Genomic DNA, 13,429 nt, shown 5'->3' with positions numbered 1-13,429 from the left:
CTTACGTAAACGGAAAAAGAGAAGACAAAGAGAAATGCACAAAAGAGATCGAAGAGAGAATGCAAGAAAACGCAAAAGAAATTTGAAAAAGAAAATGAAATCTTTTCGAAAAAGAAAGTTATATATTCGCGCGTTGATTGATTAAAAAATCCATAAAGGAGGCGCGTGAAACATACGTGCCATAAAAAGCACATTTTAGGGATAAGGAATATTAAAGACTTGTACAATGAAAAGGCTTGTATGTGAAAATTAATTAAAAACCTCAAAATATACACACTAGTTTGGAAAAGAGTTATTCTTCGCATACAAGCGATTAAAGCTTGTAAACCTTACAAGTTCAATTAAAACTAACTCAAAACGCACTTCGAACTATTTTTCTTCCTCTTCGTCTTCTCCTTCTTCTTTTCTTTCGTTTTTTGCCTTCTCTTTCTCGTTCTTCTTCTTCTTCTTCTTGCTGCACGTTCTTCTTCCTCTTACTCTTCTTCTTTTTCTTCTTTTCTTTCGTTTTTGCATGTTCTTCTTCCTCGTCTTCCTCTTCTTCTTCTTCATTTACGTTCTTTTCTCTCTGTTTTCTCGTTTTTTTTTTTCGATTTTTCATAGTGAAATCGTTTTTGAAGAAGATGAGGATATAGAGAATGTAGCTAGGCAAAGAGCCGAACCGGTAGCAAACCGGGTGATTACTGTGGAGGACTGGCTTGTCCAGTTTGCAAGGCTGTTCAAGAACCATGTTGGGTTTGACTCTGATGCATATCTAGATATTCACGAGGTTGGAATGAAGCTATATTCCGAAGCAATGGAGGATACTGCATCGGATGATGATGCTCAAGAACTGTTTGAAATTGCAGCAGATAAATTTCAAGAAATGGCAGCTTTGGCATTCTTTAATTGGGGGAATGTTCACATGTCTAGGGCAAGGAAGCGTGTATCCTCTGCAGAGGATGGATCAAGAGAGTCTTTGGAGAGTATCAAGTCTGCATATGACTGGGCTCAAAATGAGTACACAAAAGCAGAAACGAGATACGAAGAGGCCGTGAGAATCAAACCCGACTTCTATGAAGGACTTCTTGCTCTCGGGTATCAGCAGTTTGAGCAAGCAAAGCTTCATTGGTGTTATTCGGTGGCAACCAATAAGGACCTGGACATTGGTGCTTCTGAAGAGGTTTTGCAGTACTATAACAAGGCAGAGGATAGCATGGAGAAAGGCATGTTGATGTGGGAAGAGATTGAGGAGCAGCGTTTGAATGGATTATCCAAATTCGACAAATATAAAGAACAGTTAGAGAAAATGGATTTGCATAATCTTTTCCGGGATGTTTCTCCGGAGGAAGCCGAAGAGCAGGCTTCAAAGATGAGGTTACAGGTATATCTTTTATGGGGAACGTTGTTGTATGAGCGCTCTGTTGTGGAATATAAGCTAGGCCTACCCACATGGGAGGAATGCTTGGAGGTTGCTGTTGAAAAGTTTGAACTAGCTGGAGCTTCTTCGACCGACATAGGTGTCATGATAAAGAATCATAGTTCTAATACAACAGCACTTGGAGGTATGTAATTCAAAAATATGATTCATCATGTTTACATCTCACATCCATTTTGAGTCTCAATTATTTCAGGGCACTAAGAACACATTTTTAAATTTTAATAATCACAGGGTTCAAAATTGACGAGATAGTGCAAGCATGGAATGAGATGTATGATGGGTGGTAATTTGATGTTCCATCATTTCGACTTGAACCGTTGTTTCGTCGGCGTCTTCCAAAACTACATGACATCTTGGAGCAATTTTGAGTGTTCTTACTTAGAGTTTGTTGTTCTTTAGAAGCATATATAATGCTTCTGTTTTGTCTATTACATATTTTGAAGGCTTCCTCCTCCTTTAAGACAGGTAAGTAAGACTGTGCTTATACTCCAGTTTCTTTGCATGATGCTTCTGCTTTCATTAGTAATTAAATGCTAGATTTGCATTTTACTTTTGCTAGGAAAATTAAGTGTTTTTTGTCTCGACTCTTCCGACATGAATGATCCTTTATTCCTTTCTGTTGTTTGTCTTGCAAAGTTGAAATGATAATTTTCCCATTCATAACTTGAGAGATGTTTTTACAAGTATTCTTGTGGTGGAAATGATAGTAAAAAAGCTTTGGAGACGCATGTATGGAAACATGGGGTGCATGTGATTGACCTTAGAATAACTATTACTGACTGGATAATTGTGATTAGTTGACAAATGCTTAGGTTCATGTTTCCTTGTATTATAATTTGATGCTGCTGTCTTTAGTACTACCTGAGATTTCTTTGAAGAAGCAATATGAGTTATTGATAAGACTCCAGTTAGGTTAGGTCAGCTAAGACATGCTTAGTATTATTTATGGGAGAAGGATCATCATATTTCAAATTTGAATTGTTTTTATGTGGAGATTGTGTGAGAAATGGGCTTTGGTAAGATGTTAGGAAGTATTCCGCAACTAACTGAAAAGCCTCTTATGGGGAAGGATAGTATTATTCCTCCAACTGAAAACATTTGAGGGATTTCATGGCCTTGTAATTGTTGTCTACATATTGAAAATTATAAGAGAATATCAATCACAAACAGAAAGAGTAAAGCAGAAACCAGGGATTGCAAAATAGGATTGGCTTCTGAAATGACATAATTCATGATGATTTGTTTTTTGGTCATTGTCGGATTACATGATATAACCGACCTGCCTAGTAGAATAAGGCTTTGTTACTCCTGTTGGATTGCATGATAGTGCATATAATTCAATATTTTATTTTCTTATAATCCTTTCAGTTAAGTTGTATCTATATAATGTCAATGATGACATTGTATCTCTTTGATTGCAGGGATTTTTTTCTTTTTTTTTTTATATTTTCTCCCCCTCCATACTGCTTTGATTAGCTCATTGATGGTTGCTGAGATTGGATTATTTTTTCATTTCCATGTCAATTTTGAATGAAGTTGGGATGTCATTCTAGAAAGCATTGTTATATGTATATTTTTTAAATCTTTTATTAGGGGATTATGGTGTAAGGTTGTCATTCTTTTCGGTTGTAATACCAGTATATGATTTCATTTATTGGCAAGGGAGTGAGGTGACTTGAATTTTTCAGTTGGAAAAAGGAAAAAACCAATAAAATGATTGTTCAGTGTGTTTTGGTCAGCTGAGGTTTGCTGATTATTTTGGTTGTCAAATTGCCATTTTGTAACATTATATGATTGTCATATAGCAAAAAGTATGTATTTTCATCCTATATTCCTTTGTTACTAACTTATTATATACTCTCCTTTTTCCACTTTTTAATTTACATATTGAGGAAACGTTGGTGTTATACGTTGTTATTGGCTCATTGTGTGTTATCTTGAGGTGTGAAATTTGAAAAACGGCTAGAAACAAATGGGACCATTTGATTTAGGGAGGCCACATATTGGAGGGTCGGTATTGAGCTTCTTAATTTTTTTATTTTTTAAAATCTCAAAACTAACCCTCCAATTTCCCAACCTTAAAAATAAAGAAAAAAGAAAAACCTCCAATTTCCGACTTGCAACCCTTTACATTTGAATTTGTTTGTGTTTGGATTGTGGTTTGTCAAACTGGAATTTGAATAAAAGTGATTTTATAGAATTGATTTTAGATAGAAGTAAGTTTGTGTTTGGCAATTCTATATTAAAATTGATTTTGATAAAATAAATATTGTTTAGATAATATTAGTTAAAATTATTTTTAGATAAATAATTACTTAAAAGGACATTATATTAAATTATAATGTTATCTTTTTATACATATTTAATTTTTCTTTTATACTTTCTTTTTTATATGTTTTTTATATAGTATATTTTTAATACTCTTAGTACTCTTTTTTAGTACACTATAATTTTTAACTATTATTATTATTTATGATTAATTTTTTTGTTTAATTTATTTTACCTAATAGGATCAATAAATTCTATTATAAAAAGATAATAATAATATAATACACAAAAATTACAACTATAAAAATATATAATGTCAAATAAAAAATTAATACAAAATATAAATAATAAATAATAAATAAAGGCTCATATAGAGAGAAATAATAAGAATTTTATAAATAATGCAATAACATGTATGAAGAATACAGTAGGTAAAAGAAAAATAAATGTTAAATATAGTGACTAAAAGCCTGTTAGTGCAACGGAGAAACTAGAAATTATTACTTCTTATAAATGTGGTTTTATGAACAAAATCACTTCTGTGTTTGTAGAGAAAAAATTAGCCAAACAAAAAATTGAACCTTTCAAGAAGCTGTAACGTATTTTTTTTTTCAAACATAGTTCACAAACACAATAGTCGGACACTTATTTTGGATTGAATTTTTTTTCTCTTTCAAAATTATACTTATTTGAGACTTGATACAGTAATCAACAATGCTATAGCATATAAAATTATAAGAAATGTTAAGTGAACAAGTATTTTTGTAATTACGTTTTAAATTTTAAAAGTTATTTTTTAAAATAATAGAAATTTTTTAAAATTAACATAGTCATTCTGAACATGAATATCTTTTTTAAAGAAAAATAGGATTATAGAAATAAAAAACGCAGAAAAGGCAAGAGGGAAAGACACGGTAGTAACTGGTAAGTGGGCGAGGGCGACAGAGGGAAATAAAGAAAATTAAAAAAAAAAAAGGTATATGCAGAACATAAGGCAAAAGTGAGAAAAAAAAAACGGAAAGGGAAATTTGGTTGGAAAGAAATTTGTTCATCACTGACTACCAATTAGCAATTACTTGGCTAGTATTGACTATTATTTTTGTACATGGAACAAGACCCTTTTTAATGAAATTGTGTTACTAACATGAACACCAAAAATCATTAATAAAATAGAAGAAAACTGTGTTACAGAGTAAAATAAAAAAACAATAACAAGACTGACCAAAGACTAAATTTTGTTGTAAAAGTAGCATTTTCCTTTTATAACACGTAAAATAATTGGACTCCTTACACTATGTGTTCCATCGCTCCACAACAGTGACGATGAAACTACACTGTTGTCACTAAATTTCCCTCCAACAACATGAACAACAAAAGATTGTTTCTCCTTGAGAGATTTAAACTCGAGTATGTTAGGCACAACAGTGATGTTGATGCCAGAATGTTGTTGGATGTAAGCCTTATAGGTAGAGTTAGCAAATCCAACATTTGTAACTGTTCTTGTGAAATTAATCCTAAATGGTTTATTTGGTTCAATCTCAGCCGCAATTGCAGGATAATTAAAATCTTTTGCCATTGGTAGATGATGATGAGACGATGATGAAGGGCAAACACTTTTGTCTCCTGAGATTTTTCGAACTTCCATTGTATCATACCCAATTCTGCAAAGCAAATTCACATAGTCCTTTTTGGAAGCATCAAAAACTAGACCAGGATTTATGGCTCTAACTGGGTCCAAAAACCCTGATCCATAGGAGAATTCTGCGAGTTGACTTCCATTCATTGGTTTTGCAGTGGTCATAAGAGAAGACTTTATAACTGCCGGAGACCAATCAGGATGAAAAGTCTTAACATATGCAGCTGCACCAGCAACATGGGGGCATGCCATTGAGGTTCCAGAGAGTATGTTGTATTTCACAGATCTTTTATCTCTTTTATCAGGAGAAGGTGGTGCAAGAGGTGAGTAAGCAGCCAAAATGTCTACACCAGGAGCACTAATATCTGGCTTCATGATTTCTCTGATTTGCATATTAGGTCCTACAGAAGAGAATTCAGCAACAATTGGAGCACTATTGTTTATGAAGCCTGCACTACTCAGTATTTCAGCACTATTTGATGCAAACCCATTTATTGACTTCCCCAAAGGCATTAATCCATTGCCAAGCAAAACGCGATCCATAGTGGTAGCTGCAACAGTGAATAACCAAGGTGATACACTAAATGTTGCAGTGTTAGGACCATCGTTACCTGCAGAGTTTATAGTGAGGATCCCTTTTTTCATTGCATGAAACGATCCAATTGCTATGGCGTCTTTATCAAAGGTCTCTTGCTCATGTTGCCCAATTGAAATTGTGATAAGATCCACACCATCGGCAATGGCATCATCAAAAGCAGCCAATATGGCATCAGGTCTGCACCCTTGTTCTTCATTACACACACTATAAGCAGCAATTCTTGCTGATGGGACACCTCCTCTTGCAACTCCTTCGGCGATTCCATTGAAGCTTGCTCCCACAACTTTATTCCCTGCTGCAATTGATGCTGTGTGAGTTCCATGCCCAACAATGTCTCTTGCTGAAGGTTGATCTTCTAGATAGTATCTTGCACCAATTATTTTATTGTTGCATCTGAAGTTTTTACCACCTTTGCATGCGCCTTTCCACTTTTTGGGAATTGGACCGAAACCATGATCGTTGAAGCTCTCTGACTCTGGCCAGATTCCGGTGTCTATAACTCCGATTATAACATCACTCTCAGCGGTTTTGTTTCTCTGTATCGATTCTTTGAACCCCATGAAGTCCCAAGACCTTGTAGTTTGTGGTTTGAGTGATTTGCTTGGAAAAACAGAAACCACTCCTTCCATCTTTTTCAGCTTCTCTCTTTCTTGGTTAGTGATCATTGCAGCAAAACCATTAAAGCTCTTATAATAACTTCTAACCATGTGATTTGTTGCATCGTTATCATTAGTAATTTGTTGCAGCATACTAAGATGGTGAGATGTTGGAGAATAATTATGCTTTGGGAGTGATCCCATGTATACAATGTGAAGATTCCTATCAGCATCATCAGCACTACTTACTAAGGATTTCATGATAAAATAGGCGTATAAGAAAAGAAGAAAATTATACTTGCCCATATTGCTTGATTAATATAATCGATGTCTTAAGAGAGAATGTAAGTTGATTGATAAGATCAAAATAATTAAAATGAGATTTTGAACCTTTTTCTCCTTCTGTCGTAAATAAATTTTGATAAAATTGTGGAAGAATAGAAAAAGAAAAAAAAAAGAAAAGCTTCTGTCGTAAATAAATTTTGATAAAATTGTGAAAGAATAGAAAAAGAAAAGAGAAGAGAAGAGGAAGAAATTTTTATTTATTGTTGATTGATTGAATTGTGAAGGTAAAACTAAATATATATAGAACATTGTTTATCAAAGATAAAAATAAAGATAAAATAAGAAGATACTATAAAGATAAGATAAAATAATAAATACTAAAATTAGAACTAAATTCATGTATTTTATTGGGCTGAATTTATGAGCCACAGTACTTTTTTATTGTTGTCATGGGCTAAGGCCTAAAATAAAAGAGTAATTTAATAAATTTTCTTATATATAATTGCTTTTAATTATTATGCAACATTAAAATTGAAGAAAAATATTAGCCATTCATCAAACACTCTTAATTCTCGTAAAAAAAATACGGTTGTTATTAATTATTTATATATTTTAATGGTGTTTACTTTGGTATGATGATAAATTTTTATGTATCGATACAATAAAAATATGGACAAATTAAAACACGATACATGGATTATATTTTTCACGTCAGTAATTAATTTTTATTTTTTTAAATACATATCAATCAATACTTTTACTAAATCACCCTTATAATTTAGTAAAAATAAAAAACAATTTTTATTTAATATTACAAAAAGACCTAAATAAATATTGTAAGACCCAGAAATTATTTTATTAAAAATAATTATTAAGAACTAATTTCGATTTATTCATTCATTAAGTACTTTAACCTCAAAAATTATTTTATTAAAAATAATTATAGCAAATTTCGATTAATTGAGTTTAAAATAATTTAAGATTTTATCTGGTTTTATAATTATCAAATTATTTTTTATATTTAAATTATAAAAGTTTAGCAAATGTAAAATAATAAAAAATTTATATGATTTTGTTTAAATAATTGAGATTTTAAAATTTAATACTTTAATTTTTATAAACAAAAAAATTTATTATATTATCTCTAATTTTAAATTAAAATACTTTATTAAAAATTAATTAATAAATTAATAATCAAATAATATTTTTAAAATAATTTTAAAAAATTAAATTAGAACACTAATTAATACTTTATATCCTAATTTAATTAAAATGACTAAATTTTAATTTATCCAAAAATACTTAATCTCATATTTTTCCCAAAAATAAATCATAATTTTCAAATGGACAACCCTAACCTTTTTTAGCCTAACCGCCATTCCCTTAAAAAAAAAACAACACAACACACGAACACGGGAAAGAAAGGGAGAACGGAGCGGGGGGATCAAGGAAGAAGGAAGGGAAAAAAAGGGAAGCAGAGAGCAGGGAAAAGAAAGGGAGACTGAATCTGAATCTGTTGCTGCTATTGGATAGCAGAACCGTCGTTGGTATTATTAACTAATAAATTATTATATATACGAAATTAAAATAGATACAAATATTCATTAATGTATAATGTTATAAATTCATTAAGATATAAGATTAGGTTAGATTTTTTAACTTTCAAAAACACACGCTAGTTTGGGAAAGTATTTTTATAGTTAATTTCAAAAGCACCAACAGCCTTTCAAGGCTAAAATTACAATCTCATATCCTTTTTACTATCAAACACAAGGTGAAGTACTCAAAAGATTTACCAAACTGGATTTTATTGACTGTCAGTCTTAATCTCTTTATTTTTGCTTTTTCTTTTTGTTCACAAAATTCTTTTTGTTTATTTTTAATTGTGCATATAAAAATAATATTTATAATTTATAAGAGTAATATAGTAGAATAAATTGCTACATATAGTTTTAAAACATGGTTGGAAAAGGCGGCCTTTGTTAAAATAAGATAGCTTCACATACCTGTAACCTGAACACAAATAATAGATTCCTTTGTTTGATGCATTCCTGCAATAAATGTTTAACCACTTACATAAACATCCAACTAAAAGCTAAAAGTTGTTCTAAAACTAAAACTAATGTAAGTATTGCATAGCACAATTTCATTCAACTCACTCATGGAAGGGGTTCACTCAATGGACCATAATTGAAGCCAAAAACACTAAAACCTAACCTCCAATATTCCAGGGAAGCAAAAAGAGAGAAGATCCATGCATTTAAGAGGCCACTTTTTTATGGAGGATAGAAAAATAAGACCTGGAAAAATTTGAATATGAGTGTTAAAAGGTATTCAGAATCTTAGATAGTTGAAGAAAAAAATTGGAGTTCAAAGACAGCAAACAAACCAAAGTGTTGAAAAGATTTCAACATTGAGGGGCAAATTAGTGAGAAATTGAGAGCACTTGCATGAAACAACCATGATATCTAGCACTACCCATTAAATGCATCTATATGCATACAAGTTTCAAAATTTCGAAGAAAAATATAAAAAATAAAATAAAATAGCCAGTGACCTGGAATCCAAGAGTGAATCATACATGACAGTGAATTGAACTGGTTCCAGGGAAAAATACTCTCTGGCTGGAAACTACTAAGTTTTATGTTGCTACTCTTTTGTTATTTTGTTCATTAAGAAGAAAATCCAGAGAAAAAAAAAAGGGAAAGATAGCAGTTAACAAGTGGTAAAATAGATATACTCTTGTATCCCCAAAACCATGATCAATATCATGTCAAAAATTAGAGTGTTGAATAATAAAATTGATGAAGCCCTGTAGACAAAACTTTTACAAAAACAATCTAGGTGATACAAAATGATGAACAATAATATATTTTTTTATTTTCTTAATTTAAAAAAAAAGGCATATTCCTTACACTTGAAATCACAAAGTCTATAAAAGAAAAAACCATAATGACATAAATTCCTAAACATATGTTACAATTAGATCGAGATAAAACGCCAATGAACATAAGTTATTGTGATTTCCATTTCTTACTAAACACTACATAACATGCAAGAAGTGTTACCTTAAACAATTTGACAAAGGAATTGCAGCAGCACTGAATGGCATGAAAGGGAAAACATTTAATAAAAGCCCCACCACCTCACGGTTAAACCAGATGTACTCGTTATCCCAGCACTTCCATTTGTTCTGAATTCAAGTGACTTCTAATTGGATTACCCATTGATATTGGAAAAGCCAGAAAATGCCCAAAAACAATAAAGAGGAGGAGGAGGAGCAAACTCTATTATTTCAGCAAAATCAAACAAAACACAAAACCAAACAATATTACTGAACTAGAAAATCAGAAACCCTAAATCAGAAAAATAGAGAACAACTGCCTGACATAAAAGCACAACACAAGAAAAAGAAGAAGAAAACATAAACATGATAAAAGAATTCAAATATCTCACCTATATTATCATCAGATTCTTAATTGTGACAAGAACTACTATTATTAATAATAGACACAGTTTATCATGTAATGAACCTTACAATAACAAGGACTAATTACCTGGTGTTATTATATTTGAGGGACACACATCTCTTTTCAATAGGCATAATTCTTGTAAGAGAAGAAGGAGGAAGAGAGGAAGAAGAGAAAGTGGTGAAGGTTGAAGAAGAATCAGCTTGTTACTCTGAGAGAGAGTAAATGAGTAAGCCAACAGCTAAATAGTCCTTAATCCATGTGAAACCTTGGCGTTTTTTGGTGTTACTTTTAGTGCTGCTAGGCCAATGCTATGGTGTTGAAAGATATTTTTTTCAGCAGAAGCTGAAATGTGTTGTTCAAATGTAGAGAGAGAGATACGTGTTTGTGTTGCTAGTACACACGTAAACAAGAACTGGATGGTAGTAGGAAGTAGTTAGAGTGAAGTGATAGTTTGTAGAAAATGGTTGACCAATTTTTATGATAATTATAGTACTAAGATAGTGATAATTATGTATTTAGATTGAATGTGTTTTTTTGGATATAAATTTTTTGGTGTAGTGGTCAATTTTGATTACTAAAATACCAATTTTTATATAAAAAAAATACTGTACAAAAGATAAATAATATTTATATACTTTTTATATTAATAATAAATAATAATAAATTTATTATGCTACTGTATAAATTATTTTTTATACTTTTTATATTTAATTTTTCATGTTTAATATAAAATTATTTTATGCTGGTAATAAAAAATAATAAAATTATTGTGATAAAGTAGAAATAATAAATAAAATATGATATTTTTTATTTTTATTATTATATTTTCTATGTTAATAATAAATTAAGTATTATATTTTTCAGATTTGGTATTATATTTTTTTTGTCTTTTTTTTTTTACTAAAAATAGGAGACTCAAATCCGCAATCTCTTAGATAAGTATGAGGAGATTATGCCATTTGAACTATTATTCATTGACTTATATTTTTTTGTCTTAATAATAGATAATTAGAAAGAATTTATTTTAGTTGTATTAAATTTTTTATTTTATTTAGAGAATAAAATGTATTTATTTTTATTATTAAAAACGATAAAGAAGTTTATGTATTATGGAATCTGATGTTAATGTTAGTGGTATTAAATTTTTTTCTTTTATTTAATAGTTTAGATAAATTTATTGGTAATCAAAGTTATTTAATTAAATGTTATTGGGTTTAAATTTTTGCTTAATATGTTATATGTGGCAGCAAGAATGAGAGTTTGCCATAATTATTAAAAGTTCATTTCTCTTCTTTCATATCATAACTCTCTTTTTATTTGTTTAAGTTATATTATTATTATTATTATTATTATTATTATTATTATTATTATTATTATTATTATCTAAAAAATTGGATAAATTAATCACATTATCAGTTTGGTATAAATTACCAAAAAAAAGGCCAAATACAATAAAAAAAATGAGTCTGATTATTATCAAAATTAACATTAATTGTTTCTAATTTATCAATTTTAACTGCGTAGGATGTGTTTGGTAAACGCGTTGGGGAGGAGAGAAGCACGTTTGAACTTCTTGAAAGTTCTACTTTTATGTTTGACCATTTTTATCTTTCTAACGTATTCTGCCTATCAATGTAGAGAAGCTAAAATCTGTAGTTTCTACATTTCACGTTCATGGTTGCTTATTATCCTTGAAAAATTAAGTGAAAATTTTATTTTTTTTACCAACACTACCCTTCATTTTCTTCTATAAAAAGGATACCAATAACTATTATCTTCACGATAATTCTTTGTAGTTTTTCCTACTTCTTCATAGTTCTTCGTCCTATTTTTTTATTAAAATAATTCAGATTTGTTTTAATCACTAACAAATTGACTCTTTTAATTTTTTTTATTATTTTTAGTACTCATTTTCATATTTTAATTTTGTGTTTTTTATTGTATTTTTTATTTATATTTTTTAGTTATATGATAAATATTTTTATATTATTTGTGTAGTATTCTGATTTCTCATATTATGTTTTTATGAGTTTTTTTTATCATTTACTATACTATTTTTTATATGTATATTTTTAATGAAATCTTTTTTTATTTTTGTTTGGTTTTGTTCATATAATTTTTTATTTCTTTTATTGTATTTTTTTATTTATATGATAAATGTTGTTGACTTTTTTATGATATTTTTATTATTTTTTGTTCATATAAAATTTTTTTTCTATCCTTTGTTGCATTGTATTATGTTGTGTATGAAAATTTTTTATTTTTAATTTGATTTTATTCATACGAATTTTATTTATTTTTTATTTAAAAATTTCATAATGTAAATTTTTTATTTTTAAATTATAAAATAATATTTGGGATTGTTAAATATATTTTATTATTATAAAAAAATAAATTATAAAGTAATATTTTAGTAATTTTGTACTTTAAAATAATTTTGGCTAATATTATTTAAATAATATTCATTTTTTTAAAATTACATTTGACAAAAAAATCCAAACACAAATCACATTGACATTAATCTAATTTTAATTAAAATTAATTCTACAAAATAAATGTTAGTATGAACGTATTTTTGTAAAATTAATTTTTATTAACATTAGAATGTTAATATAGCTTGTATTTTGATAATTTTTGAATGTGTGATATTATTTATGTTTTATCGAATCCAAAAAGCAATTTTAGTTTTTAATGAAGAGAACAAAATAATAATATTTTTTGATAGATAATTTTGTGTTATTAGTTAAAATCCTTTTTTATATTTTATACCTTTATTTTTATTTTTTTAGATATTAACCAAACTTTGTTATAAGCATAACACTTACTTAGGTAGCGTTTGTTTTCAGGTACTGAGACAGAGACTGAGAGACTAAAATTCAGTATCGTGTTTGTTGGTTCAGAGATTGGTACTAAAATTTCTGTCTCTGTCTCCAAAATTTCAGTATTTCAGTACTTCCAAAAAGTAGGGACACAGGAGACTGAAATTTTTAGAGATGGAGACTAAAACTTTAATAACATTTTATACCTAAAATACTTTCATTTCAATTAATTAATTCCAATTTTACCTTTTGTGCAAATTAAATTAGAGTTTCATTCTTGTTTCAATTTCTGTCTCCCATTTTGCACCAAACAAAATACTGAGATTTGTTTTACTCC

General features: G+C 29.1%; 2 protein-coding genes across 9 annotated transcripts; one reads left to right on the top strand and one right to left on the bottom strand.

The window, feature by feature from the left end:
- Nucleotides 1–510: 510 nt before the first annotated feature.
- On the top strand, nt 511–3,246 carry LOC112697519 (protein PHOX1-like). Its single transcript, XM_025750733.2, has 2 exons — nt 511–1,541; nt 1,649–3,246. The coding sequence occupies exons 1-2, from the start codon at nt 512–514 to the stop codon at nt 1,702–1,704; spliced, it is 1,086 nt and encodes a 361-aa protein (XP_025606518.2). The 5' UTR covers nt 511; the 3' UTR covers nt 1,705–3,246.
- A 1,495-nt stretch (nt 3,247–4,741) lies between these two features.
- Nucleotides 4,742–10,697, bottom strand: LOC112697518 (subtilisin-like protease SBT4.8). Of its 8 annotated transcripts, none has more exons than XM_072221447.1 (5): nt 10,358–10,697; nt 9,869–10,010; nt 9,018–9,100; nt 8,807–8,851; nt 4,742–6,738 (listed from the first exon to the last, which is right to left on the bottom strand). In XM_072221447.1, the coding sequence occupies exon 5, from the start codon at nt 6,717–6,719 to the stop codon at nt 4,914–4,916; it is 1,806 nt and encodes a 601-aa protein (XP_072077548.1). In that variant the 5' UTR covers nt 6,720–6,738; nt 8,807–8,851; nt 9,018–9,100; nt 9,869–10,010; nt 10,358–10,697; the 3' UTR covers nt 4,742–4,913. The 8 variants fall into 8 exon arrangements, with proteins under 8 accessions (XP_072077548.1, XP_025606513.1, XP_025606515.1 ...); XM_025750728.3 differs by having other exon boundaries at nt 9,869–10,087; nt 10,358–10,685; XM_025750730.3 differs by having other exon boundaries at nt 9,869–9,993; nt 10,358–10,665.
- Nucleotides 10,698–13,429: the final 2,732 nt, after the last annotated feature.

This window comes from Arachis hypogaea, chromosome 16 (genome assembly GCF_003086295.3).
Source record: "Arachis hypogaea cultivar Tifrunner chromosome 16, arahy.Tifrunner.gnm2.J5K5, whole genome shotgun sequence".
NCBI lineage: Eukaryota > Viridiplantae > Streptophyta > Magnoliopsida > Fabales > Fabaceae > Arachis > Arachis hypogaea.
The sequence above is the reverse complement of the archived record's forward strand: the minus strand, read 5'-3'. Positions and strand labels throughout refer to the sequence as shown.

Excerpts from the sequence above, each read along its gene's own strand:
- LOC112697519 (XM_025750733.2), top strand. The coding sequence starts at position 512 with ATGTTCTTCTTCCTCGTCTTCCTCTTCTTCTTCTTCATTTACGTTCTT. Across the intron at positions 1,542-1,648 it reads TAATACAACAGCACTTGGAG|GGTTCAAAATTGACGAGATA; the intron begins GTATGTAATTCA and ends TAATAATCACAG.
- LOC112697518 (XM_025750727.3), bottom strand. The coding sequence starts at position 10,404 with ATGCCTATTGAAAAGAGATGTGTGTCCCTCAAATATAATAACACCAG. Across the intron at positions 8,852-10,357 it reads CTCAAATATAATAACACCAG|GAATGCATCAAACAAAGGAA; the intron begins GTAATTAGTCCT and ends CATTTATTGCAG. Across the intron at positions 6,739-8,806 it reads TATTTGTGTTCAGGTTACAG|GAATCTTCACATTGTATACA; the intron begins GTATGTGAAGCT and ends TGATGCTGATAG.